Here is a 27,760-nt window from a genome sequence, read left to right on the forward strand (position 1 = left end):
TCTTTTTTTCTTCTGATGTGAGAATTTGTTTTGTTATGTTACGATTCTGCGTTGTTGATTTTGGATGAAAATGTCGACCGCACCGTACGATTTGGAACAACAGCAGCAACATCAGAGAAGTGGAGTCGCCGCTTCGTCACCGAGCCCTAGATCTCCGTCGTCTTCCACGCCCTTCCTCTCCGTCTCCGTTACCGATCCCGTTAAGCTCGGCAATGGCGTCCAAGCCTATATCTCATATCGCGTCATCACCAAAGTATATACGCCTCTGTATCACTCTACTTTATTTGTTTATTATTGTTGATTTCGAATCGAGCTTCGATTTGTTGTTGTTGTGTGTGTTTGCATTGGTGAGATTCCGCAAAGATGGAGCTAGCTAGCTGAAATTGCGATTGAACTCAGCATATGGTTGAGCAGTGTAGTGTAATGTGGATCGCGTGGAATCGTTGTTTTCTTTTTAAGTAATTTGTTTATATGATATTGTTTTGGATGATGAGTTAAGAGTTCAGTTTAGGGGGTTTTGATGTTTGATGCATTAGGGATCATGATTTGGCTCAGTAAATGCAGTTAAATAACTCTTTCTGATGAACTGGCAGAACTGCAATGATTGGTAATGATTGCAGAACACTGTGTGTGTATGTTTGGATTCTGCTTTCACAATTTAATGAATGCTATGTGCATTTAGGCATTAGTTGTGTTTAAGAATTGGTATTAATTATGGAACACGAGGAGTTTCTCTTATGAGATGTATTGGGGTTCAGGGAGATGTGTAACTATAAGAATCTGTTATTTCATCATCTGACTTCCATAAATTGGTGTGACAGACGAATTTTCCAGAGTACCAGGGGCCTGAGAAGATTGTCATCCGACGTTACAGTGACTTTGTGTGGTTACGTGATCGTCTTTTTGAGAAGTATAAAGGAATTTTCATTCCCCCTCTTCCAGAGAAAAGTGCTGTAGGTAACATCTAAGCAGACTCTTTCTTGTATGTATCTTGAAGTTTAAATTACCTACTTCCATTGGAAAGCTTATGCCACCTTTAGTTTGATGCTTTAAATGCATCATCTTCTTGTTTATATTAATTTTCGGAAGTTAATTACTTAAATCTGCCTTCTCAATTGCTGTAATGAGAACATTTTAAGTGAGGTGTTTTTAGTAGTGAAAATCCCAGCATAAAAAAAAAGGTGGTGTCCAATGACTGAGTTGAAGGTCCCTGTCATATACTTTACATGTTGCCTAGGTTTTTCAGATTTCTGGTTGAGCTTAGTGGCCCTGAGCAGTAGTATGGATTGATTCCCTGTTTGAAATATATTCTAGTAAACAACTATGGTCATCATAAGAACAGTTTGATCATGATCATAACTTAATTGGATGGTGACTTGGTCATTCCTGTTGAATGTTCATTCTAAAGGTGTTCTCAAGTTCCACATGTTATGGTTTATTACTGCAGAGAAATTCCGTTTCAGTGCTGAATTTATTGAGATGAGGCGGCAAGCGTTGGACCTATTTGTAAATAGGATAGCATCACATCATGAACTTCAACAAAGTGAGGATCTGAGGATGTTTTTGCAGGCAGAAGAAGAGGTGATGTCTCTCATCCTTGATAGACTAATTTATTCCTCCATGCAGCTTTATATATTCTAGATGTGATTTCACTTTCCTTTCGGGTCTCCACTTCTATTGATCTGCCATTTGTAACTTTTTACATTTGAACCTAAATCTTCATTTCAATCTGTGATGAAATAAGCTCTTCAATTTGATGATGAGTCTCCTGCAATCACTATCAAATGCTTGCTTTCATATTCTGTGGCTTATATTAGTGATTGATAGATAGAAATTGGAATTATGCTTTATGGTTACTGATTTCATAGCTATCATACAAATACAATCACAGTATATTTTGCATATCGTGGGATGTATAAGACTTTGTTGTCCCTGTTCTTTCTCATGAATGTCTATCTGTCGTATTTATAATATAAGTGCTCTAGTTCTACTCCTTTTCTCACATATGATCTTTAAGTTTTAAGAGGAAAAGAAGTCCTAATTTTAAGCTGATTTAATTCAACATACTATGCAGACAATGGAGAGATTAAGGGCCCAAGAGACTGGCATATTCAAGAAGCCATCTGATTTAATGCAGATTTTTAAGGTTAGATCTGGTTTAATTCTCTTATGCCTGTTTGTAATGAATGCTATTTATGCATATTCAAAAAGCCATCGCTATGAATACCTGCAATGTAAACAGTTTCTGAAATTGCAATTTTTCTGTTGAGACATTTGCTTTCTTGTCTGGGTGCGCTTGCTGTCCGTCCATGTGTTCCTAATTTCCTAATGCTTATGTTATGTGAATATTGACAGGACGTGCAATCTAAAGTGAGTGATGTTGTCCTTGGGAAAGAGAAGCCAGTGGAAGAATCAGATCCTGACTATGAAAAGCTGAAACACTACATCTTTGAGCTTGAAAACCACTTGGCTGAAGCTCAAAAGCACGCATATCGTCTTGTGAAAAGGCATCGAGGTGATAATTGAATTTAATGTTTTGCTTTGGTTTCTATTACTGGCTTCTACATCTTTCGTCCATTGTATTCTACCCTTTCCTGCTTCTGTTTTATGTATTGTCGACCCGGGCCTCTGAACTTGATAATGCTCAAGCAGAATTGGGACAATCACTGTCAGATTTTGGGAAAGCAGTAAAACTTCTTGGTGCGTCTGAAGGAAATTCTCTTGGCAAAGCTTTTTCTGAACTTGGGATTAAGTCAGAGATTTTATCTACTAAGTTACAAAAGGAGGTAAGTCTTAGTGGTATCACATACACATTATCTTACTAAATATTTATTTATATGTTTGCAAAAGGGTATGAATGCTAATAGCAGTAAAAGGTGAAAAGAATAATCCTAATCTGACTCTGTCAAGCAGGCCCATCAGATCTTGATGAATTTTGAAGAACCTTTAAAAGATTATGTCCGGGCTGTGCAATCCATTAAGGTAGGCCGGATTTGTTTTCTTTCATTATAATAACTAAATCATCTAATCTGATTAAAATGGATGATTTTATCTTATTTTTCAATCTAATAAATATTCTTCTGAAACAGGCAACAATAGCAGAGAGGGCCAACTCCTTCCGGAAGCAATGTCAGCTGGCTGAAACAGTGAAGCTGAAGGAGATTGATCTGTAAATTCCTGGTTCTCTGTTTTTATTATTTTCCTGTTTTAGTATGTATTACAGAAAATTAAGTACTTTGTGTAACTTCTTTTGTGGCTGAATTAGCATTTTATAATCTGTTGCATAAGTCCCTTAACTCATGTCTATATCTGTGAATGCAAATGAGCCTTGTTTGTGTCTTTTATTGCTATATGTATAAACTTTCGTTTTCTATCTTGCGCATAGCTAGAAAGAAGAGTATGTAGTTAGTTTGGATTTATTTATTAATTCATTATTGTCTGAAATGCAGTGAAAGGCAAAGGTTGCATCGATCTGAAAAGCTGGCAGAAGCTGAGCGCGAATATCATGAGGCAAGTTTTGCATATTATTGGCATTTTTCGATTAAAGAATTATAATCAACAGTTTGTTTAGCTGGGCTGACACGATTTTGTTGTGTAGTTGAAGACAGAGAGCGAACAGGCAACAAAGACATTCGAGTCAATCGTGAGATTAATGAACGAAGAAATTGGGCGTTTTCAGGAGCAGAAGACACTAGATATGGGGATTGCTTTCCATGAATTCGCCAAAGGTCAAGCACGCCTAGCCAACGACATTGCTGGTGCATGGAGAAGTTTGCTTCCTAAACTGGAAGCGTGTTCAGCCGCCTAGAGAATCAAATCGGTGAGTACTACTGAGCACTCCAGAGTGTAGATGAAGTACTACTTCATGAATGGTTAGAGGGAGAGAGAGAGAGAGAAAGAGAGAGAGTAGGGAATGGCAGAAGAAAGCTCTTGTTTTGTAGAAGGGCTTTTACGGGGAAGTTACCTGCTTTTTCGAATTATGTTGTAAAAGTTGTGATTTCTTATTACCACATGATTTTGTACAAATTTTAAAACAAAAGTAAAAAAGGTACATCTTTGAAACATGATTTTTTTAACGTTGGTAACAAAGCCCCGGACACTTGTCGCCGGAGTGCACTTCTCCTCTCTTTCTCCTATCTTTTGCATAGCCCATCACAGAAGTGCATGTTGTTTTTAACTTGGCAGGCACGCTCTTCGGTCTTCATTTAACAAACATAATGGATCTTGTGCAAGAGTGAAACTAATTGCGGCTCCAATACATGTTTGATTCACATTACTCTATAATTGTAGTATTGTTTCTTGAATGATGATTTTGGCAAATGTGTTGCTATTATTAATGGTTTAAGCACAAAATTGACATACTCCTTTCTTTGTATCCACTACTACGAATCTACAGTTGCAGCAAAGTCTTTTCTCTAAATGAAATAGATAGTTCAACGATGTCATTGAATTTTGACCATCATATTCAAAGTCTCCTTAGATCATCTTCTTTTGACCTTTATCATCAGTCTACTGTTATGATTAGATGTTTTATCAGTTTTCTTCCCACATAAAATCATCTAAATAAAGTTTCATCATTCTTTCAGTTGTCATTCCAAATTTGTCTCTCAGATTCTTTTTTCTTATTCTATCTGTTTGAGTATGATCACTCATCACTCATGCACCAAAACATTCTTATTTTTTTGTCACATTATATAAATGTTTACCATTTATCATCCAATACTCTGTTTATATACAATATAGTTGGTCTATTTATCACTCAAAGCATTCTTTAACTTAACCAATCTGTTTCTTTTTTTTTTTATAATTTTTTTTATCAAAGATAAGGAAACTCGAACCCGCGACTTCTTAGATGAATATGGAAAGACTATGCCGTTTGAGCTATAACTCATTGGCTCTTAACCAATATATTTGAATCTTATGTTTATATCATTCTTTATTTTCTATTGTCTTAAATAATACAAATTAAAGTATTTAAATCTCGTAACTTATGTTATTAATTACTAGAAGTAATTTTTATGCAAAAGGGTCAATATTAAAGTAATAGTTGAGACCTAACTACTATTATTTTGTTTTGTTATTTACATTTCAATGTTCAAGAGATTGGGCTCCTTATTTTTTTAAAAGCTTAACTACACCTTGTAGGCTTGGCCAACTGATAACTCTGTAATGTCCTCAAAACTCAAAATTAGGATTCATTGCAATATAAAATTAAGTCTTTAATATAAAAAAAACTAATCTTATTTTGTTAAACTAAAATATTAGAAGCAAGAAAACAAAAAGAGAAAAAGACAAATAACTCTAAACTTTTTTTAATTTAAAGATATAAGTCTTTAACTAATTAAACATAGAAAAACATCTATAATTTTTTAAAATATAAAATATTTAAGTTTGTTCGTCCAAAATATATATAAGGACAAATTAGTCTATAATAAAAACTTAGATTCTTGCGTTTTAAAAAATATAAATATTTTTATATTTTTAATTAGTAAAAAATTTATTTATCTTCGACATAAATAATGAGGACCTATTTGTCGTTTAAGCTTAATGTACAGAATAATACAAGCTAAGGTATGTGGGCCTTTTATTTCCAATATGTGGAGCTATTTCCTCCTCAAACAACGAATCTCATACATTCATACCTCACTGAAAGAGAAAACCTTAGCTACTGAAAGAGCAAACCATGGCAATGGCATGTGGTAGTTGTTCTAGTTTAAGGCACACTATGTTCCTAAGTGGATTCAATTCCCAAGTTCCACTCTCTTCTTCTACACTCATTCATTTCTCACACAGCAACCGTTCTTGCATACTTCTAATCAATCGCCAGATTCATCATTTAACACCGGAGGTTCCTGTTTTAGGGGCCAGAGCCTCCCCGGGGAATGGCGGCGCCACCTCTCCGGACGACGATGACGACGGCGTCTCTCTGGGGACAATGAAGCTGCCTTCGAATACTGATCTTCAGAGATTTGATTCCTTGCTCTTCCAGGTACCAACTAACTAACTAACTAACAATAAAACATTGCTTGCTTTGTAGTAATTCACAATTTGCACACTTTTAGTTAGTTTGTTAGATACCGTTAGAAACTAGCAGTTAGAGTTAGTTATAGCGTTACTCAGGTTTAGCAGGAAAAATTAAACCTAGTTTGAAATTCTTGTTGTAATTACTAGTAAGGAATTAGCTACTAATTACTGGTATAAAATACTAGTCAGAATATAAAATATTTATTAAAAAATTATGAAATAATATATATAAACATATACAAATACAGAGTAAATAATTTAATTGTTGATTTCGGTATGTACAAAATATTTTGAATATTGTTGTGATATCCGTTAAGATGTGATTATTGTTTTGTGATAGTGGGCAAACAGCCTTTGCCAGGGAGCCAATCTGCCACTTCCTGTGCCTCTCAAGGTATGCCAAAAATGCTAGAGAGTTAATACTTTTAATATAAAATTTAAAATATACGGTAAATAGGTTTTTGATTTTTTTTTTATTTTAAAAATAAATAAGTCATTGATTGAGTAAAAATGCAAAAATATTTTTCATTTTTTGAAACGCAAGACACCTAAAAGTGTAGCCAACGAGTTATAACTCATTTTTTGTGGGTTTGAATTTTTCTGTCTTTATCTCTTGTTTTTATTTTTTTTAAAATAAAATTCGAAAAACAGAAAATATTAAAAATAAAAACACAAACCAAACACACTCTAATTCTTTCTGGTGGATTGATGTGTTCTTATATATTTTGGACGTAAATGTCTTCGAAGATTAAATATCTCGTATTTTAAAAGATTCCAAATATTTTTGTATTTTTAATTAGTCAACAATTTATATGTCTTCGAATTAAAATGTTAAGGACCTAGTTATCTTTTCTTCTAAAATTGAAATATAAAGCAAAAAAATAGTGTTAGCACCTAAGAACGATATGATACAGAATTGTATTGAGATACATTGATCTAAGAATGTTGGTTTGAAATAAACAGGTGGATAAAATAGCTGGTGGAGCTAGATTGGGTTTCATCACAATTGATGATGGGAAACCGGAAGTTCTTGTGCATATTGACTGCGTGGTTTTTCCGGCAACGGAAAATTCTGCTCCGATTTTCCGTGCCACTAGAAATGGCCCCATGAAAGATAATGCACCACCTGGTGAGCCAAGAATCATGAGGAGCCTTCTGCAAGCTCTTCAGAAATCTGTTGAAATTGCCAGATTGTGAATTAAATTCTTTTTCTTTTAATTTTCTTTTTCATACGATCTACTACAACAAGTTTGAGTTGATGAAGATTAACATAAAACAAGTTTGAATTTAATGTGTGTATATATATATATATATATATCTCTTCCAATTCATTTATATCATATTATAATATGGATTTGGTATGAATAATTCTGAAGTACATATATGCGTATAGATATAGTAATATTAGGGAGACAATAATTTAAAATTATTCATTTAATTTAATATCTTGATTTTATAAATTAACATTTAAAATTATATATTTATTATATTTAATAAAATGTATTTATTTTAAAAATAATTAATAAATATAAAATAAAACAAGCTTTTAACAAATTTAAATTGATTTTTATTCTCTCACAGACATTTTTGACATGCATATACTTTGTCAAGACCAAAACATGTGATAAGGATTAAGGAGAAGAATCTTTGGACAAATATGCAAGTATCTACCTAAGCAAAGTGACAAAAGTGTTAAAAAAAAAATTTATTCTAAATCAGTTTCTAATTTTTTTTATTAAATATTTTAATTTTTAATAAATTTTAATTATTAAATTATTTATCAATTTTATATTTTATTAGATAAATCGATTTCTATATTAAATTATTCATCTCTCTAAAAAATTTAACAATTTTTTAAAAGCTCTTAAAAATAAAAAAAATTAATTTCTATAAAAATTTGATGTGAGAATTGATTTATTCCATTTAATAACTAAAAATTTTGATTTGAAATAATACTCAACATCATATATACAAGGTAACAAAAAATTGGACATTCTAGATTCTAGTTAATGGTGAATATGCATGTCCTGTAAAATAAAATAATAATAAAAAAAAATCTATCTACCTACAAGAGCTGGCACATTCGATGCACGTGTTGTCATGGTGACGTATATCAAACATGGCTTAGCAACTTAACATGTTATGGATTGAACTTTCCATCACTTTCCATTCCATGAACTCATTCATCAAAAAACAATGACCATCTTCTCTCTTCAGTCTCAGTTTCTTTCATGTAAGATTCCACAAATTCCATCACACTCTAAAGCTTCAATCTTCAGAGAAAACACCAACCAACAATTTACTCTGTCCGGAGTTTCATTCTTGAAGCCAAGGATTACTCTCTGCTATTCTTCAAAAGATGGTGACAACACACCAAGGTTAATAACTCTAATCTTTTTGTTCTTTTGGCTTTTGGGTGTCTCTAAATCCATTCAAAGTTTGAATTTTTGCTATTTGTTTGAATAAAAATTACATTTTTTTTTTCTTTTGTGGGGTGAAGTGAAAGCAGCAACTTTTGCATCATTGAGGGGCCAGAAACGGTTCAGGATTTTGTTCAGATGCAGCTTCAGGAAATTCAAGACAACATAAAGAGTAGGCGCAATAAAATCTTTCTTCTCATGGAAGAGGTATCAACTTTTACTTTAATGAAATAGTTTTAGTAATAGTTTGTGTTTCCATATTGGAATCAAGGTGGTAATTGCTGCCATTATATATGCATTTATATATAAAAAAAATGCAGTGTAAACTCAAAAAAATCAACTACTAAAATCAGCCACGGTATATTTTTGTATAAATACAAATTGTTGTTTAACTCATTTTTAATGTATATTTTGTATTTCAGTATGTACTCTATACGGATAACTGATTTAGTTGCTGATTTTTGGTGTTCATGTAGCATGTTTGTTATATATATTTTTTTGTTTCCTGCAATTTCCACATTGTAGTGCAACTGCATTTTCATACGAAGATGATAGCTGAGATATGGACAAACATCTAACGGTTCTTGGTTATCATCTTTGCATTAAGCTACTACTCTAACCATCTTCATATTTCATGGCAGGTGAGAAGGTTGCGTGTGCAGCAGCGCCTAAAAAGTTTGAGAAAAGTTGTGAATGAGGAGGGAGAGGAAGAAACAAATGAGATGCCGGAAATTCCATCATCAATTCCATTCCTTCCTCATGTGGTAAGTGTTGGTTTAGTTAAGTCTCTTCAACTCTATTATGAATTATGCTGAAATATAGTGCTGTTATTTATACCCCTTAATCACTAACTAATGGATCTAATTGTAACTAATGAGCCTAAACTAACTAATAATGAGCTTAAGGTTGTAGCAATATGAAAAACTTTGTTTTGATTAGGATATAGTTATTGAATGAATCATCCTTCAATGGATTAGTGGTGTATGAAGAGAAACATATTGCAGAGGAACACCAATTCAAAGTAACAAAGAATCCTTTGTTCTACAAATCAAATCAAACCATTTTGTTTCGATTCACTTCAAATCAAATCTATCCATATACTTTTTTTTTGAACATTCGAAGCACATCCTTATGAGAATGAAACAAAGCTAAAGCATTTGACATTATTTTCTAATCTTCTAACTGTTTTTTTCCTTTTGAAGTAGACTCCCAAGACTCTGAAGAAGCTCTATACAACAAGCATATCATTCATGTCTGGAATAATTGTATTTGGCGGGCTTATTGCGCCAACGGTATTGTTTCTATTCATGTATTTTATGATAGCAGATAATCAAACTTTACTGTTACATAATTTCAATGTTAATCATCCTTGTATCCTTCTTATTCTCCCTGTCTATTTTCTTGTTCAATAACATGTTCTAAAAGCTTGTAGAACATTCTTCTGTTGTGACAATTTGAAATTTTGGGGGCTAGCTTGGTTTCAAACTTATGCTTAGATTAGATATGTTGATCTCATCTGTTATATACATGCATTCAAATATTGAAAGCATTTAAATTAATGGCAGCTTGAGCTAAAATTAGGCATTGGTGGAACCTCATATGAAGATTTCATAAGAAGCATGCATTTGCCTTTGCAACTAAGGTACATTGTTTAACTTTTTTTGATGAGTATCTGGTTTCTCCATCAAATATTTGATCACACTTTCTTGTGAATCCAGTCAAGTCGATCCGATTGTGGCATCGTTTTCAGGCGGGGCAGTAGGCGTGATTTCGGTGCTGATGTTAATTGAGGCTAGTAATGTTGAGCAGCAAGAGAAAAAAAGGTGCAAGTATTGCCATGGAACCGGTATGTTTCCTTTTCTTTGAACATGTTCATTTCTCTTTGAGACTCTCAAATCATGCAGTTATTAGAGATGTTGAATTGAAAAAAATGGGAATTACTTGGACAGGATACTTAGCTTGTGCTCGGTGTTCGGCGAGTGGTGTATGCTTGAACATTGATCCTATTTCGGTGTCTAGTACATCGACAAAACCTCTGCAAGTTCCGACAACCAAAAGGTGTGGAAACTGCTCCGGTTCTGGAAAGGTACATGTGTCATATATTCCAATATGCTTCATTTGTTCATAGAATACTTTGAACTCTTATGTGAAATAGATTGTGTCCAAAAACACTATAATGTGAACTAATTAATTAGCTTTTTAAATGTAATTATTGTTGGTATTTTGTAACTAATAATCAATAATGTGTTGTAGGTTATGTGTCCAACATGCCTTTGCACTGGGATGATGATGGCAAGTGAACATGATCTGAGAATAGACCCATTTGACTAACTCTAAACTTTGATTTTCAGCACTTGTAATTTTGCTACATTCTCTAAACTTATATATGTGATACCATTATACTTTGCAAGGAAAGTTTATCATAGCTCCATTTCATTGTGTTTGTAGGGTTAAAATCTTTGTCAAGTTCTATTCTCTTTCCTAGTTTCACTTTAATCTAAGGTTTTGGCACATGTATTTTGTCAAATTAGCTTTTATATTGATCTAAAATATTTTACATGGCAATTTTCATTGAGAAATAGAGAAAGTAAATGAAACCGTCGAGTTAAGTTATTGTTTAATTTTGATATTTTTTTAAATTTAATATTAATGCACTGTCAGTATAAAATACGTGCATCTAATTACGTAATGTCACATCAGTAAAAATAATTACTTTTTACATTCATCGTGTAAATGATCATCTAAAAAAAATGATGTAATTACACAATTGTGTAAAATGTTACGTTTTATATTATTAGTGCATAAAAATTAAACTTTATTTTTTGAAATTTACAGAAATTTGCACTTCCCTTAGAGTTTAGTGTTATGATAAAATTTGTATTTATTTGTCACTATATAAGACAGTTTGGCCGAGTGGTCTAAGGCGCCAGATTTAGGCTCTGGTCCGAAAGGGCGTGGGTTCAAATCCCACAGCTGTCAATGTTTTCGTTTTGCGTTTTTTATTATTGGGCCTCTAAAAATAAGAGGCCCATATCTTATTTCCTTTAACGACATAGCCCAATAAGTCGAGCTATCTGTAGATCTTATTCTCTATACCAAATCCAAGCCCACTAAGCCCAATATAAACCTCGCCCAAATGAACAAAAAGAAACAGAAACCCTAGAATTCAAAATCATATATAGAGAGAACTCAAATTTTCACAGCGCCGAAGAAGAAGAAGAAGAAGAAGAAGATGCAGATATTCGTGAAAACCTTAACTGGGAAAACCATCACTCTCGAGGTAGAGAGCAGTGACACCATCGACAATGTCAAAACCAAAATCCAAGACAAGGAAGGAATCCCACCTGATCAGCAGCGTCTGATATTTGCTGGGAAGCAGCTTGAAGATGGAAGGACCTTAGCTGATTACAACATTCAAAAGGGTATTCAATTTTTGTTTTTAATCTAATTTTTTTCCCTCTTCATTTCTCTTCAAATTATGAATACTTATGATAGCTACACTAACTATATAAAAATCCCACGTATTATTAATTGAATCCCAAGTTACATAATTAGATTATAGTATTATACTATGTTATGCTATCCAAGTTTATGTTAGCTTACTCTTATAAACGGTAGAATGATAATTTTTTGTTGGAGTAATACCTTAAATCATTCCCCCAAGGAAATTTTAGTTGAACATTTTTATTTTCAACAAATTTTAATCACCAAATCAGTTCCTAACCTTTTGCTTTGTTCAACAAATCAATCCTAATGTCAAATTTTGTTTAAAATGTTAGACAAATGAATCGCCTTCTTTATTTTATAAAGACATAACAATCCCTATGAATTTTTAAAACTCTCATATAAACGGACAATCTAATGTGAAGACTGATTTATCTAAAGAAATAAAAGTTTAAGAACTGAATTTAGGGTATTACTCATTTTTTTGTGACCTTGTTAAACTTTTTATTGTTGTGGTTTGTTTCAGAGTCTACTCTGCATCTTGTGCTGAGGCTCCGTGGTGGTATCATTGAGCCTTCTTTGATGGCTTTGGCTCGCAAGTACAATCAAGACAAGATGATTTGCCGCAAGTAATGCTTTTCTAACCTAACCTGCAATTGTTTGTCTTCTTTTTTTGTTTTTGGCATTTGAGGGTTCCTAATGTTTTCTATTTGGAATTTCACTTTCTTATTGTTGATCATAGGTTGTATGTATACCTTAGTAGACATTAATTTCAACTAAAGTTGTGTTTATCAAATTAATTTTCTGTGTATATGAATAATGAGTTCTTAGTAGACAATCTTCAAGTTCAATGTTATTTCTCAATATCTGCTTTAGCATATGGCTCCATATCTTGCTTTTATTTGTTTGAACACTATTTACTTTGTCTTGAAGAGGAACCTTTTTTTCCTAAATGTTCTGTAGTTTACAAATGGAGTCTTAGTAATTGGTTTAGTGTACTAATAAGGTTGAATTACAGATTGTAAGTTTTGTGTTTCGCCATTTCCTTTATTCACCGAGTTTCAAAATTTTCGTTTTTTTTAGATGCTATGCTCGTCTTCATCCAAGGGCCGTAAACTGCCGCAAAAAGAAGTGTGGCCATAGTAATCAGGTAATTTTGATATCCGAACCATCCATTTGTAAGATATAAATTCTAATCTTGATATAGTTTGTGTTTTGTTGTTAAACCACCAAATCTTGAAACATTGTCTTCTTTTTTTCTTTGCAGTTGAGGCCAAAGAAGAAGATCAAGTAAACTATGTCTGTTCTTGTTTGTCTTCTTCAGTGTTGTGCAACTCCTACAAGTTTTCATTTTACAATGGATTTCATCCCCTTTTTGGTACTAATGGGTTTCAAACTGTTTTGGACTTGTTTTGTAGCATTCAACTATACATACTTTTACTTATGATGGCATTATGATTTCTACCATTTTTAAATCTTAAGTCTTGCTTATTAACATTCTCTTGTTAATGACAATTTGTGATCATGAAAAAAAAATCACAACAATGATTAATCCAAACATATATGTCTCATAGAATATAATTGCTCATGTAGAATATATATTAATTATTAAACTAGTCCTAAATTACAAATTTCAGTTAAAAACTTAGTATATCAATTAAGCATCAAATGCAGGTAGCACCACCATGCATGAATACAAGGCTAAAAAGTTTACACCTTCACTTATAGAATAACACAAGGAATAATATTATTTACTATCTCAATATTAATTTATTCAATTGAATTTATTTATATTGATTTATAGCTAAGTTCAGTTTATATGAGCAGATCTCATGCTCCATGCTTTCAAGCTCTTCACTGTGATCTCCTCAGTACCATTGTTGAACACAAACAAGTGAGCATGATTATCCACTGCTAGGGTTGGATAAACCCTAGACAATATGTTTGTTCTTCCTCCGGCTCCAAAACTTTCCACGACGGAATGATCAATCTGTCATTAAAAAAAAAAAAAAGAAAAATCAAGTGTTAGTAATTACTATGGAAGAAAAAAAAATTTAATGAATGGGATAGATACAAAATGAGGGATTGTAGTTTCACATACCAAACTCCTAAGAGAAAGTTTCTTATTGGCTAAATTCACATCTACAAATCCAGCAAATGATGGCTTGTACAGTTCATTAGCCAAAGAGGAACTGTTAAGAAATGCACATATTAGAAGGCATGCAAAAATAATTTTTTAGGACTTCAGAGTAATAAAAAATTTGTTAGAAATCAATGTGTCTGATTTTAAATTTGTTAAGAACTAATTTGAGTGTTTCCTCATAATTTTCAATAATAATATAAGTTAAACACTGTGAGTAGATTTACTAATAAAATGAGTTAAGAATCTATAGTTATTAACACATGATTTTTGCTTAATGTTTTAAAAACAATGCAAAAGTGGAAGTTATGTCCTCTAATTTGCTTAGAGAAAGAGAGACCTTGATGCATCAGAGCACATGAGAATCACATGCTTATTTGGAGCTTTGAAAATCCTAAAGAACACAGGAGTGAACTCTTCCAATCTTTTTGAAGCCAATGTTAGAAGGCCAAATGGTCCAACCCCACCTTGAATCTTTGAACCCTTTTGGGCACAAAGATCTTGTGCATTCACCCAACTAGGATCAAATGGCTCTGCTTTGTTCAAACTTGAGAATGAGAATGTTACTTCCACATCAGCCTACAATAATATATATATAAGCATAGATTACAAAATATTATATGTGTAATTATTATTATAATAATGTTAAGGTTTTAATTAACAAAGAAATTGACCTGAGCAGCAGTAATCCCTTTCACTTCAAAATAATCTCCCTTTTGAAGTATTTGATTGCTTGTCTGAACTTCATTTTTCCTAAGATTGTTTAACTCTTCCACAGGCCATTGTACTAACTGTCTTCCACTAGGATCAAGCCACACACTTCTTGGAATCCCCTGGAAAATTTAATATACATAGATGGAAAATAAGTAAAACTTTATAAAAACAGAAGCGCTTAGTTATTCTTGCATGAATTTAGATAAATAAAATGTGTGTTAAAAAATGTTCTTTTGTTAGAGAAATGATAAAATAAAATAATTTCATATATGTAACTTATAATCATAGATGATTTTTTTGTTTAAAAAGTAACATGTAGCTAAGAAAGAAGATATATAAGCTAATTTTAAAATTATTTTTTTCCCTTAAATTTAAAAAATCTTAAATTCTAAATTCTTCAAAAATTAGAGTTAAAAAAATAATTTTACAATAAAAAGTTGATTGATGTTGACTAATTAAAATTTTATTTTTTTATAACTTATTCAAAATTAAATCATACAATAACAATAATTTAAATTTGATTGCATGTAAATAATAAACTACCTGAATTCCTGCCCATCCTTTTTTAACATCATCTTCTGTAGAATCTGATTCATTTGCCCAACCCCATATGATCCTTCTATTTTTGCTAGGATCAAAAAATGATTTGGAAGCATAAAAATTACCATAATCATATCTAAGGCCACCCCAACCATCCTCTGAGGTGTTATCCGGAATATACTTATCCTTCTTCCATAAATATGTTCCAACCGTGTAATAATCATACCTTGTTACATCAAGGCTATTTTTGAGAACATGTTTAACACTATTCCCAACTATGGATGTGTCTAACCCTTTTTTGGATCTCAATGAAACCGGGTAAAGATCCGGGCATTCCCACATACCCGTATTTGGCGCCGAATGGATCGGGTGTTTGGCCCGAACCCAATTCACAAAATCCTTACTATTGTATAAATATGCTTCCCCTCTATGCTTTTTCTTTGCACCAACTAGCATCTTCCAATGTCCGTCTATCCACCAGGCCGTGGTCGGGTCGCGAAACGCGCTCCCGTTCACGCCCTGTTCTATGATCGCGATCGGGTTGTAATCGTCCGGTTTGACCCATTTTCTAAGAAATGGGTCGGATGCATTGGCGGGTACGGCGTAACATTGTACTTCATTGCTTCTCTCATCAATAACTCCGGTATAGAGGATTATGGGCCCTCGACCCGGGACAACTGTGGCCGACCCGGACCAAACTCCGTATCGGTCAAATGGTTTGTCCGGGTAGAGGGCCGGTTCAAGTACTTTCCAATTAATAAGATCCGTTGATACTGAATGGCCCCACACAATGTTACCCCAAACAGAACCTTTTGGATTGTATTGATAAAATAGATGGTAGAGTCCTTTGTAGTACATAGGTGCTATGTTGTGAAATTACAATAATAAAAAAAAAATAATTAGATGTATGGTTAATGAAATTAATAGGAAAAACAAACATGAAAAGAAGGACTACTCACCATTAGGATCTGGTTTGTTGTGATTGATTATTGATCATTGCATGCGTAGATATAACAAAACACAATGAATAATGCATTGGAAACCAAAGAAAATTATTAGTTAGCAAAATGATGAATAAAAATGTAATTGGTTATTATGAAAGTAAAAACATGAGCAAAATAAAATATGTGTAGTAGCTAGTATATCCAAATTATATATGATTATAATTTATAAACCATATATATGTGTAATAGTAGTATGTAGAGTATAATATAAAATTTATTCACAATATAATATAATTGTTCAATATATGTATGTATGTATACTTTTTTTATTTTCTTAAAAAAATTTCTTTTTGAGTGAATGCAAATTAAAGGATAAAGAACTAGTAGCCATTTTTGCACAATTACTTTAAAAGCATAGAGAACCCAAAATGAAAAATGCATCATTGCACTCTTAAAAAACATAGTTCATGTGCATTGCACTCTCTCAAACAAGCATGTTAGCTACTTCTTCCATGATGTTTCAACAAAGAAGGTGGGATAGCAAACAAGCTCTTTATTCTATGTGGTAATGCTAAGGTACTAAAATTATCAAATAAAATTGACCAATAATATATATTATCAATTTATCACACATTTAGGCCAATTCATATATATGTAAAGCATATATGCAATTTTCCATATGTGTTTAATATCAATTAGGATTGCATCTCCATCTTTGAGTGTGTGAGTGGTCCAATATTATTGGGAATGTGGAAGTGAAGGTTCAAGCAACTTGATAAGAATAGGGTGGGCTAGGTCACTCTCATTTCCAAGCATGCAATTTAGGGTTCATAATTACTAAATAGTAGTTTATTATTTTATTATTGTGGATGACATCAAAAGACTACTATTTTAATTAAAAAATAATTGTTTAGTATTTAAAATTTTATGAAGGGATATTAATTCTTAATAATATTTTTTTTCAAACACAAGACACAAATATATAAAATTATTTTTTAAAAAAGAAAAAATGTATCTATCATTTCAAATAAATAAATAAATCGGAGTCACCTTTATTTTTTTATTCCTTTTGCAAATCACATCTTTGTACTTGAAAAGGTATTCCCTAGCTACCCTAAAATTTCCCTTTTTGGAACATATAATTAAAGTATCTTATTAGGTGTAAAAACTCCAATATCATATACAAGTGTTGTCACCTTGTTGGATTCTCCAACAAAATCACCAACCACACTTCAAGCTCAAAGGAAATGATTTATCCACTTAAAAATTTTCCTAGCTATATATTTAATAATAGGTTAAATATTGATTATATTTTAACATTATTTTAAAATATTAATTATATCTACATATTTATTTAGTATTTAGAAGAAAATGTATATATACACTAATATATTGACATAATTTTTTCATCGGTTAATAAAATATGGACATACATAAAATTAATAAGTTTTACCATCAAATGCAATATTAAAAAAAGTTACATTATTTCAACCTATAAATAAAATAATTAGGGTTAACCAAATTATACTTTTTGGCCAATAGAAGACTTCCGCACGCATTATTTTGGCATCAATTAGAGAAGGCCATGCAAAAGGTATAATAAAGTAGATATATATAAAGTTGTATATAAAAATAAAGATGATTTCTTTCTCCACCATCCTTCTATGAATTACCAAAATGATGTCAAAGGGTTATCATTACCACATCAAGAATGGAAGACAAAAAGAACTCATTTTCATAATATTTTTTTTTACATTTTTTCCATAAAAAATCCGGGTTAGATATATACTCTTTGCTCCAATGACCAAAACCTTAGATTCATAGGTTTTTTTTTTTTTGAACTTTGGGTACCTTTATTTATATTTTAAAAATAATCAAGCTAATAAGCATATAATCTATGCTTTAATTTATGTCACCTTTTCGTTCACTTTTTTCTTTTTATATTAGGAATGAAGTCATTCTCACTTGCTTAATTAAAAAAATAAGTAATTTCAAATTATTTTGTTTATTCACAGTAATCATCTAAATTAGGATGACAATTTAGCTCTAATTCATTATCTTATTAATATTTAACTCTCAAGTCAAGGTATGTCATGTCATGTGCACAAAAATAACTTCACTTATTAAGACTTAGATAACAATATAATACATAGAATAAAGGGATTAACCAAATTTTAATTTCCTCCATAGATAATTGTATAACTAAAATAAATCAAATGAAATTATTATTATTTTTATCTGTGCATGGTTTATATATGAAGATGCAAGGCAAGAATACTAATTAATGTTCAACACCCATCCAAGCATTATAATATATAACAAATAAGATTTAAAAAAAATGCATGCATGGTAGGGCTAGCTATGGAGAAAACTAATAAAAAAAAGGAAGAGAGAAATTAATAAGAAGGTTACCATTAATCCAATTTCTAGGAGGTTGAAAATGGTATCCAGTTTGGTGAAGTGTTCCCACAGATGGTGCTGAAATGGATTGAAGCTGAGGGTATATTTTATGAAGCCCTTCTACTCCATTCTTCTTGTTACATATCACATAAAGTGACCAAGCAAGTATTAAAAAGTTAAGGCACTTTGGGAGACCCATTAAATAGAATAAAAAAAAATTTGTGTATAATATAATGAGGGTGGAATTGATGTATATAAGAGTTTATGAATGAATGAATGAGATGCACCCATTGCCACTATTTATACAACTAAGGGAAGAGAAAAGGAAGGTAGAGATATATGAATGTTATGTATTCAAAGTTATTGAAACCAATTTGGTCTAGTGGTTAGGTTATTAGTCTGTTTAAGTAAGCGTTGGGATTTGGGAATAAGGTAGAAAAAATCGAGATGTTACGTAAAATCGAAAAAGTAAATTAAGTACGTAAATCATAAAATTTTAACAAGATTTAAATTGTAAAATCGTTTGACCTAATACAAATTTTGTAAAATCAATTGACTCATTTAAAATTGTAATATTGGAAAATTTTAAGAGTTAAATTGAAATTCTAACTACTATGATTGGGAGTTTGAATTCTATTTTATATATGTAATAATTCATTAGTCAACAATAAATTTTTAATAAAATTTTGATATGCGATGAATTAGATCTCGACGGTTAAATACCCTGAAAAAAAAATGACTATTCTCATTAAATATTATTATATAATATAGTTTAAATTAATGGTTATATGTTCATTTAATATATTTTTAGTTTAATTTTCATATGTGTATATATAGAGCACAGATTTTTTTATTAGTATTTAGTTATATACAGATTATAATGTTTTAAGCAGCAATAAAAATTAAACAATCTTAGCTTGGTGATTTGACATACATTAAAAAGCTCATCACTTTCAACCTTTAATTTTTAGGGTCAACCCAGTTGTATTTCTTTCTCACTTTAATTAATTTCACTTTATCCAACTTATTTTTCATTTTTGAATTATTTTGCAACTTCTTCAATTGACGAGCAGTATTTTCATTTTGAACTACATAAATAATAAGATAATAACAAAGTATATTGTGATGAAATGTAATAAAGAGATATTACAAGTTCTTAGTGTATTTTATCATATGAAATGGAACTTAAATTTATATAAAATTAATTATATATATATTGTTCCGAGACTTACCTAGAACCGGATGGTGGTTGGGCTTGTTTGTGAGGCCCAAGCGCTAGAGAAGGGTGGTCTTCGACTTGGTCTACTTCTGGGAGCCTCCTTCCGACTTGCGTGTGAGAGAGAATGGGGGGTGGTACCTGCAAAGACACTCCGATGCCTAAGTCAGCGTGGGGTTAAGCAGGTTTAGAATGTATTGGAACTTAGAGATACCTGAGGAATGTCAGTGTATTTATAGTGGTGAACCAATAACCACCGTTGGAGTAGTGCTACCTTTTTAGGGTGTTAACCGTCCCTTTATCTTGGGGAGGTTAAAATATGGATACTGGAAGTGGCTAGAGAGATTTTAGGGGCAGTTACCCATCTGAATGGGTGCTTATCTGCCAGCTAACCCTCGTTCCCGACTTCTTTAGAACAGGTCGTGGTGAGTGCCGACTTCGTAAGACGAAGGTCGGTGTCGGGTGAGGCTCGATCCATGGAATTAGGCCTTTTGTCTGGATCTGGGCCTTTACTATTGGACCAGGGTATGAACATATATATATATATATATAGAATTAGCTAACGGTTTGTTGCAACTTTATTAAAGAACATTCTAGGATATAACTTGTGGTAATAACTTTTGCGATAGAATGTAGTGATGGAATCATGAATCATTCCCTTTGACTAGGTTGATAATAATTATTTGTTGCCTAACAATATTTTGTTTTCATCTTCTAGACATTACCCTTGGAAAAATATCAATGAACCGAGTAAAATGGATGGTGGTGGGTGTAGGAAGTTGAGAGAGAGAGAGAGAGATTGTGTTATAGTTAAACTTGTATTCTTTAATTATTATTATTATTATTATTTGGAATAAAAATATTTATTGTTCTATTGTATCTAAACTTTTATCTTTTAAAAGAAAAAAAAACAAAATTAAAAGTAATAAAATGAGTCAAGTATGAATTATAACAATTCAAATATTCAGCAAATTAAAGTATTTTTTTTAATCATTTGGTATGTTTAGCTAAAGCAATGTGTTATAAAATTAATGTAACAAATAATTAATATATCAAAGTAAGAAAAATATGCTGTTACAAAATGGCCTACATAGATTTGAAGTAAGGAGATAATGTAAAGCAAGAAAAGGTTGACACTTCATCTTGAAAGAGAGTACTTGTTATAAATTAATTAAGTCAAATTAGTTTATGATGAGGTTTTGGAATAGAAAGATATCATGCTTAATTAGCAGTTTTTTTATGACCTCACATCAATTTTCTTTTCCCTGTTGATTTATACATACTATTGGTATTGTGAACTAACTCTTCTTTATCATTTGCACTTTTGTCTTGTTTGCCTTTGAGCTATTACTATTTTTGCCTTGGATAGATTTTGATATGATTAAAAAATTAAAAGTTCCTCATCACTCCAACTAATTTTATAGAATTTGAAACTATCTGTGCAGTTTAATTACCTATGCGTATTCAACTTATTGGTTTTCTATCTATAAATTTACTAAATATTTAATAGTTTAATCATTGGATGAAATAATTATCTATATAAAGTTCATGATTTAATTTATAAAATTTAATTTTAATGTACTGTATAAAGTAATTTTACACATACACCTAATTAGATAATGTCACATTTGCAAAAATAATTATCTTTAACATTTATCGCATAAATGGTCATATAAAAGAATAAATGTGATTAAACACTGTCAATGCATTAAAATTAAATTCTAATTTATATTAATGTATGATTATCATCGGGTTGATTCGAATGATAAGCAATTCGAATTTGTTTAAGGTCTCAAGTTAAAGATTTAGTGTATACAATTATTTTTTTATGGGAGACTCACCCACCATAACCAAATACATAACTCAAGTTGGATTCGAATTAGACCCAATTTAGATAAATAGTAATAAATATTAATATTAAAAATAATTTATTAATAAATTATTTTATATTTAATTTTTTAGTTTTAAAAGTATTTATTTTAAAAAATATAATAAACAAACTTTTTATTATTAGAAGAGTTATTTTTTTAACTTCTCCATAAATACTTAAATAGTTTCTTAAAAAAGTATAATTTAATTTTGAAAATTGCACCAAACATTAATATTATATTTTTTCATAAATTAAAAGCAAAAAAAAGTTACTTATGAAAAGGTATTATTGATAGTAAATAAACTCATAAAAATTATAGCTTAAACATATGAGAAAAGTAAACCCAAAAGAAAGGAAAAGCTAAAGAAAAGTGAAAAGTAAAGTTATTATATTATGCACTAAAAAAAATAGATACTAAATAATATCAAGTAAAAAAATATAACATGTCACTAACAAAATCACAACTTTATGGGAAGATCATAAATCGCCGCATGATATAATGCAATGCATATGTCAATTCTTAATAGTAAGAAAAACAAAATGTGAGTGACATGAGAAACTCATTATCAAAACATAAATAGATAATTGTTGGAATCAATGTTGGCATGGCAGTGATGAATGTGCTCTATGACAATGCCCCCACTATAATAATATTATTGCGCACAATCTTTTACCATTTTACTAACATGCATGCCTTCTGTGACAAAGGAGTATAGTTAGTTTTCATCCAAGAAATTTTGAAGAAACAATCTTATTATCCAATTGAATGCATGCAGAACAATAATATTTAATTTTACTAATTTATTTAATTGTATATATGTCTTATAGATGTTTATATAATGTAAGGTATATATGTATTAATAATATATTCAATATAATAATACTTGTGAGTATTTGTGTACAAGTAAAAAATATTCTATTGGTATATGTAAAGATAATATTCCTCTACTCCAGAAATATGTTTAGTATATTAATAACTCTATATTTCAATAGAATTTATATTCAGATACATTGAGATATGAATTTATCAAAATTCTAACTAAAATAATAAATATTTTAGAACAAAAGCATAGACAAAATTGTTCTATTGTTTTTGAATGTTAAAAAAAAAATCAACCAACTAAAAATGTGAAAGTTATAAAACAAGATATTGAAAAGAATTCAAGCTAAAACATTCATGATGATATTGTTTTTATAGATGTATATTCCACTAATCACTCCTCCTCTTCTTTTTTCCAAGTTGTTCATGTAAAACAATGCATGGCGTGATCAAAGTGTTATTTACATTCCAAAAGTGATCACCCTCCTGCTTTTTATGAAATAAGTTTCACCTTTGTTGCAAAATAATTAGTGACAGTTTCCTAATTTTGTGACAGTAGTTGTTTTTACATTCTAAATCAGTGAAAGCAAAGAAAGAGATTTGGCTTCCTTCACATACTTGCCTAACAAGTTGTTCACAGATGTTTCAAACAAAAAGTTTTATATGTTTTTTGGGTAAAAAAAGGTTTATGGCATTCCAATAGGTCAGGTTAATTGTTGCCACAATAATCCTAATAATAAGAAATTTACATAGTGAAATGTTTGGTTAAAATTAGTACTATAATCCTTTGGGAAAGACTAGTGCATGTATATACCAGATAAGCTTAGTTCTACCAATTATGAGGAGTTAATATTTTACTAACAATATTATTAGTCTACTCTTAATACATTTTTTTTAGCAATAATAATTCAAATTTAGAAGGTAGCTGGAATATATATATATATATATATATATATATATATATATATAAAATTTTAATGCAATGACATTGATAATTATTTTACATAGTCGTTCAATCATATTCATCCATTTAGATAATTATTCACGTGTTAACCGTAAAAAGTTATTTTTGTTGTTATGTAATTAGATGTGTATATAAAATTCTTTTACACAATGAGTCTATTAAAATTATATATATAATATGACCTAATATAAATCTTCGTGGAGGATAATAATAATGTTTAATTATTCTAAAAGACCCAACATTTTTAATTAGGCCCTTATTTTTTTTCTTTTCAATTGAATTCTTATATCATATTAGATTTTGTAATTAAATTCTTATTGTAACAAAAACGTTGGAATTAATAGAATATTCTGTTAAACAAAATAAATATAACTAACACTTAGCTGAATATTCTATTTTGTTTAACAGAATATTCCGTTAATTTTAATATTTTTGTTACAGTAAGAACTTACTTAGTTATAAAATCTAATATGATATATGAATTCAATTGAAAAAAAAAAATGTAGAGACCTAATTGAAAATTTAGTGAAATTATAAGGATTGACAGAGTAATTAAACGTAATAATAATAATGGCAAATTACATTGATTTTCTTTAAAGTTAGGTGAAACTTTTATAATTTCTCTGTATTCATCAATTTTACAAAATATAAGAATATTAAAAGTGTATTATTACTTCAATGTTGAGGGAAGCTAGTGTATGTTTTAAAGAAGAATGTTAGTTTTTCAATCATGTGATGAACTTAATAAAAAAACAAGTTTAGTTGGTGGGTTTTATAGAAAAGAACACATACCTTACAAGCATTAACACACTATCAGTGAAAAGGATAGACAGCAATTCAAGAGAAGGAACAAGTCAAAGTAATATTATAATGCTATCCATCCACTACATACAACTCTCTTTAATTATGTCCCTAAACTTTACCTGAAAGAACTCAATTGGACTCATCTGGACACACAAATTTCCTGCCAGACATGCTGTATACAGTAATAAATAATTTAGATTTGCATAAACATAAATTCCAATAATGTAAGTTGGAAACAATAAGTCATGGAGAACTTACCAGACAAAAAAAAAATGCTTATGTTAATTCAAAAATAAATGTCTATATGTATTCATCTGTCTAAAATAATTTATAAAATAGTTCACGCCTCATCTAATGTGGAAAAGAAAAAAAAGTGAATTGACCCAATATATGAAGAAAGAGTGTTACAGTTTATGAAATAATGTATAAAATTTATTCTTAAAGAATGCTAACATGAAAAAAATGTAGTCAGAATCTTGTAATACAGAACCAAATAGCACTGAGTATTTGTTGATTTAAAAGTTAACAAACATGCTATATCATTATAGCAAAGAAATTCTAGCCAAAATTCTTGGTCTATCAAATATTTTTCTAGAAAATAACCAGAGGGAGAGAAAATAAAAAATGCATGTGCCTGTATTCCTATTACTGTTAATGAAAACCGGTGAAAATTGGTGGACAACAGTATATGTCAAACTGCATAGGTGTAAAGATCAAAATGGAATCTTAAACATAGCATGCATTTTGTAACCCTTAATTTAATATAAAGCCTGTGAAAGTAAGCGAATCATTATCATAAATAAGCACATATATATTTACCTAATAACAATAGTCCAAAAATACATATATGGAATGGAACCTTGAACCTTTTTTCCAATATTATTTTATTCAGGCAAATAGCAATGCAGTTATCTGAAAGCTTCTTAATAACTGAAAAGTAACTTGAAATAACATAAGAGTTTAATTTTGATGCATTCATAATGTAAAATATTTTGCAAAATCGTCCAATCACATTCGTTTTTTTAGATAACCATTCACGCAGTCGATGTAAAAATAGTTAATTTGCTGACACAGCGTTACATGATTGGATGCATGGATGATGGATGCACGTGTAAAACTGTTTTGTAGTAATGGGTGCATCAAACTTAAACTACTTTACTTCTTTCTTTCTTTTTTCTCAATCAATTACTGGTGTATCAAAGGGATTGCTCTTCTGTTTATACATCAGGGTATATTATCAAAAATTTACTTGTACATGTTCAAGGATAACATGGGCTCTAAACTTATCAGAGTACCTATCTATATTCTATCCAATCATATCAATTTTAAGTGAAGTACCACAATTACTCACAAAAGATTATGTGGCCAACAAGATAACCAAATTTTAGGTAGATTTGTCATTGGTGACCTTTCGCTCTTTCATAGGTAATTTTGTTAGCAACAAGATACTTTTGTGAATGATTTTGGTACTACACTCTTCAATTTATCATATTTTTTTGAGGGCATATGTAACATTTAATCTAACACAAAAATTGACCTGTATGGCTGTATGCTGTGATCATATTTACCAATAGTCCCCACAGGAACAAGACCCTTCTCTGAAATGGTGAAAACGATTTGCATCTCTAACAACTATGGACCTTCTCATAATGGCAGAAACCATCTTACTGAATGTGTGACAATCACCACATACCCTCAAGTTCTTGGAGATCCTAATGGGGTCTCCATCAGGAATGGAAATTAAACCAAATGCAATAGCCAACTTTTCACTGTGTGTGTATAACATTTCTTGCTTAACTTCCTCATCAACGTCTTGCAACACAAAATCTGTATCAGGAACATAACCAGCCATCTCTAACTTCTTCATCACATTCATCAACATTTTGTATATCGCCTCTGCTTGAGGATGAGATCTATCTCCAACGCTAAATCGATACGTTTTGTTATCCACTTCGATCCAAGTCCATCCTGGAACTTTCTTCAGATTCTTCTGTGTCATCATATCCCGAAATCTTGCAACCTTTTCCCACTTACCAGCTTTTGCATAAATATTAGATAGCAACACATAGTGCCCTGGATTTTGTGGATGTAATTCAAGTAGAGAATCTGCTGCCTTTTCTGCCAACTCCATGTTCTTATGAATTCTACATGCCCCAAGCAAAGCACTCCACAGCCTCTCATCTTTTTCAACATTCATCGCCTCGATCAACTTTACAGCCTCATCTAACCTTCCGGCGCGGCCTAAAAGATCAACCATACAAGTATAATGCTTGACATCAGGTCTGATAGCATGCTCTTCCCACATCGAATCGAAAAAACGAAGGCCCTCTTCAATCAACCCTGCATGACTACAAGCATATAACAGAGAAACAAAGGTGACTCTGTTAGGTAACATACCACAGCTCAGCATCATATGAAATAAATCAACGGCCTCATTGCCGCTACCATGATAGCCGTATGCAGCAATCATGGCGCTCCAAGTCATAACATTTCTTTCTTTCATCCTATCAAAAACCTCTCTTGCAGACTCAACACTCCCACATTTAGCAAACATGTCAATCATTGCAGTCCCCAAGATCACATCCAAAGAGAAACCATTCCTCAAAATATACTCATTAACAAACTTAGCCCTATGCATAGCCCCCAATTTGGCGCAGGCATTGACAACAGTCACCATAGCAACCTTGTCAGGAACAAGACCTTCTTCCCTCATCTGATCGAACAATACCAACGACTCGTAGGCATTGCAATCAGCATACGCAGCAATCATCACTGTCCAAGTCACAAGGTCCTTACTAAGCATTCTATCGAACAGCCACCGGGCATCATCAACCACCACACACTTTGTATACATGTCAACCAAGGAGGCACAAACAAAATGATCCAAATGCAACCCATCTTTCAACACAACGCAATGGATCACACGACCCATTCGAAGATCCTTTCTGTCCCTACAAATTCTTACCAAACAGGGTAAAGTGTAGTTATCAGGGGTGACACCACGCCTCAGAATCTCCCTAAAGGTGGCATAGCAACTAGCATAGTCACCAACCTTGGCAAACCCACCAATCATGACGCTCCAAGTCATGGGGTCTCTCATTGTCATTCTATCAAACAGGTAATGAGCATAATCAATGGCCTTGTGTTGGACATAGTGGTAAAGGAGCTTGTTTGCAACAAGAAGGTGCCGTAATGTTCCATTGGCTATCAAATGGGCATGAACTTGTCTGACTTGAAAAACATTCTTGCACCTTAATAGCAGAGAAATACAAGAATCGGGTCCCATTGAGTCTGGTTGTTGTTATTCTTTGAAAGTGTTTTAGACCAAATACTGTGTTGTGACTTGTGAACAAAAGCAATGAAGCATATCTAACAAAACCATAATCAAAGGAACTTCGTAGATTCTGACTAGAGTATCCAAAATTTGGATGAAGTGAACTAGGAGAGAAACTTTGAAAAT

The 27,760-nt window shown here is 31.3% G+C and overlaps 6 protein-coding genes and 1 non-coding gene across 9 annotated transcripts; 5 read left to right on the top strand and 2 right to left on the bottom strand.

Annotated features, from left to right (window-relative positions):
- LOC130961924 (sorting nexin 1) lies at positions 1-4,440 on the top strand. Of its 3 annotated transcripts, none has more exons than XM_057887967.1 (11): positions 1-253; positions 822-957; positions 1,448-1,581; positions 2,075-2,146; positions 2,356-2,515; positions 2,653-2,786; positions 2,914-2,982; positions 3,090-3,169; positions 3,450-3,510; positions 3,599-3,820; positions 4,149-4,440. In XM_057887967.1, exons 1-10 carry the CDS (start codon positions 65-67, stop codon positions 3,806-3,808), a joined length of 1,245 nt encoding a protein of 414 aa, XP_057743950.1. In that variant the 5' UTR covers positions 1-64; the 3' UTR covers positions 3,809-3,820; positions 4,149-4,440. The 3 variants fall into 3 exon arrangements, with proteins under 3 accessions (XP_057743950.1, XP_057743949.1, XP_057743948.1); XM_057887966.1 differs by having other exon boundaries at positions 4,186-4,440; XM_057887965.1 differs by lacking the exon at positions 4,149-4,440 and having other exon boundaries at positions 3,599-4,062.
- A 1,127-nt stretch (positions 4,441-5,567) lies between these two features.
- On the top strand, positions 5,568-7,338 carry LOC130960380 (uncharacterized). Its single transcript, XM_057885759.1, has 3 exons — positions 5,568-5,989; positions 6,365-6,418; positions 6,988-7,338. The coding sequence occupies exons 1-3, from the start codon at positions 5,684-5,686 to the stop codon at positions 7,219-7,221; spliced, it is 594 nt and encodes a 197-aa protein (XP_057741742.1). The 5' UTR covers positions 5,568-5,683; the 3' UTR covers positions 7,222-7,338.
- A 632-nt stretch (positions 7,339-7,970) lies between these two features.
- On the top strand, positions 7,971-10,955 carry LOC130960379 (protein ORANGE-LIKE, chloroplastic). Its single transcript, XM_057885757.1, has 8 exons — positions 7,971-8,402; positions 8,525-8,651; positions 9,086-9,208; positions 9,650-9,736; positions 10,010-10,086; positions 10,163-10,290; positions 10,394-10,530; positions 10,698-10,955. The coding sequence occupies exons 1-8, from the start codon at positions 8,221-8,223 to the stop codon at positions 10,773-10,775; spliced, it is 939 nt and encodes a 312-aa protein (XP_057741740.1). The 5' UTR covers positions 7,971-8,220; the 3' UTR covers positions 10,776-10,955.
- A 388-nt stretch (positions 10,956-11,343) lies between these two features.
- TRNAL-UAG (transfer RNA leucine (anticodon UAG)) lies at positions 11,344-11,423 on the top strand. Its single transcript has one exon. It is a non-coding gene; the product is annotated as a tRNA-Leu (tRNA).
- A 176-nt stretch (positions 11,424-11,599) lies between these two features.
- On the top strand, positions 11,600-13,385 carry LOC130961438 (ubiquitin-60S ribosomal protein L40-like). Its single transcript, XM_057887329.1, has 4 exons — positions 11,600-11,866; positions 12,415-12,517; positions 12,972-13,038; positions 13,156-13,385. The coding sequence occupies exons 1-4, from the start codon at positions 11,677-11,679 to the stop codon at positions 13,180-13,182; spliced, it is 387 nt and encodes a 128-aa protein (XP_057743312.1). The 5' UTR covers positions 11,600-11,676; the 3' UTR covers positions 13,183-13,385.
- Positions 13,386-13,628: 243 nt separating this feature from the next.
- On the bottom strand, positions 13,629-16,145 carry LOC130961436 (beta-fructofuranosidase, insoluble isoenzyme 1-like). The gene is made up of 5 exons (XM_057887328.1): positions 15,286-16,145; positions 14,703-14,861; positions 14,369-14,607; positions 13,990-14,080; positions 13,629-13,878 (listed from the first exon to the last, which is right to left on the bottom strand). The coding sequence occupies exons 1-5, from the start codon at positions 16,138-16,140 to the stop codon at positions 13,699-13,701; spliced, it is 1,524 nt and encodes a 507-aa protein (XP_057743311.1). The 5' UTR covers positions 16,141-16,145; the 3' UTR covers positions 13,629-13,698.
- An 8,305-nt stretch (positions 16,146-24,450) lies between these two features.
- On the bottom strand, positions 24,451-27,758 carry LOC130962202 (pentatricopeptide repeat-containing protein At2g33760-like). The gene is made up of 2 exons (XM_057888341.1): positions 25,838-27,758; positions 24,451-24,472 (listed from the first exon to the last, which is right to left on the bottom strand). The coding sequence occupies exon 1, from the start codon at positions 27,584-27,586 to the stop codon at positions 25,865-25,867; it is 1,722 nt and encodes a 573-aa protein (XP_057744324.1). The 5' UTR covers positions 27,587-27,758; the 3' UTR covers positions 24,451-24,472; positions 25,838-25,864.
- Positions 27,759-27,760: the final 2 nt, after the last annotated feature.

The sequence above is a fragment of the Arachis stenosperma genome, chromosome 2, assembly GCF_014773155.1.
Source record: "Arachis stenosperma cultivar V10309 chromosome 2, arast.V10309.gnm1.PFL2, whole genome shotgun sequence".
Classification (NCBI taxonomy): domain Eukaryota; kingdom Viridiplantae; phylum Streptophyta; class Magnoliopsida; order Fabales; family Fabaceae; genus Arachis; species Arachis stenosperma.

Excerpts from the sequence above, each read along its gene's own strand:
- LOC130961924 (XM_057887967.1), top strand. The coding sequence starts at position 65 with ATGAAAATGTCGACCGCACCGTACGATTTGGAACAACAGCAGCAACAT. Across the intron at positions 1,582-2,074 it reads TTTTGCAGGCAGAAGAAGAG|ACAATGGAGAGATTAAGGGC; the intron begins GTGATGTCTCTC and ends CATACTATGCAG. Across the intron at positions 3,511-3,598 it reads CTGAGCGCGAATATCATGAG|TTGAAGACAGAGAGCGAACA; the intron begins GCAAGTTTTGCA and ends TTTGTTGTGTAG.
- LOC130962202 (XM_057888341.1), bottom strand. The coding sequence starts at position 27,586 with ATGGGACCCGATTCTTGTATTTCTCTGCTATTAAGGTGCAAGAATGTT.
- LOC130960380 (XM_057885759.1), top strand. The coding sequence starts at position 5,684 with ATGGCAATGGCATGTGGTAGTTGTTCTAGTTTAAGGCACACTATGTTC. Across the intron at positions 5,990-6,364 it reads TTGATTCCTTGCTCTTCCAG|TGGGCAAACAGCCTTTGCCA; the intron begins GTACCAACTAAC and ends GTTTTGTGATAG. Across the intron at positions 6,419-6,987 it reads CACTTCCTGTGCCTCTCAAG|GTGGATAAAATAGCTGGTGG; the intron begins GTATGCCAAAAA and ends TGAAATAAACAG.
- LOC130961438 (XM_057887329.1), top strand. The coding sequence starts at position 11,677 with ATGCAGATATTCGTGAAAACCTTAACTGGGAAAACCATCACTCTCGAG. Across the intron at positions 11,867-12,414 it reads TGATTACAACATTCAAAAGG|AGTCTACTCTGCATCTTGTG; the intron begins GTATTCAATTTT and ends GGTTTGTTTCAG. Across the intron at positions 13,039-13,155 it reads AGTGTGGCCATAGTAATCAG|TTGAGGCCAAAGAAGAAGAT; the intron begins GTAATTTTGATA and ends TTTTCTTTGCAG.
- LOC130960379 (XM_057885757.1), top strand. The coding sequence starts at position 8,221 with ATGACCATCTTCTCTCTTCAGTCTCAGTTTCTTTCATGTAAGATTCCA. Across the intron at positions 8,652-9,085 it reads TCTTTCTTCTCATGGAAGAG|GTGAGAAGGTTGCGTGTGCA; the intron begins GTATCAACTTTT and ends ATTTCATGGCAG. Across the intron at positions 9,209-9,649 it reads TTCCATTCCTTCCTCATGTG|ACTCCCAAGACTCTGAAGAA; the intron begins GTAAGTGTTGGT and ends CTTTTGAAGTAG.
- LOC130961436 (XM_057887328.1), bottom strand. The coding sequence starts at position 16,140 with ATGTACTACAAAGGACTCTACCATCTATTTTATCAATACAATCCAAAA. Across the intron at positions 14,862-15,285 it reads AAGGATGGGCAGGAATTCAG|GGGATTCCAAGAAGTGTGTG; the intron begins GTAGTTTATTAT and ends TAAATTTTCCAG. Across the intron at positions 14,081-14,368 it reads ATGTGCTCTGATGCATCAAG|TTCCTCTTTGGCTAATGAAC; the intron begins GTCTCTCTTTCT and ends ATTTCTTAACAG.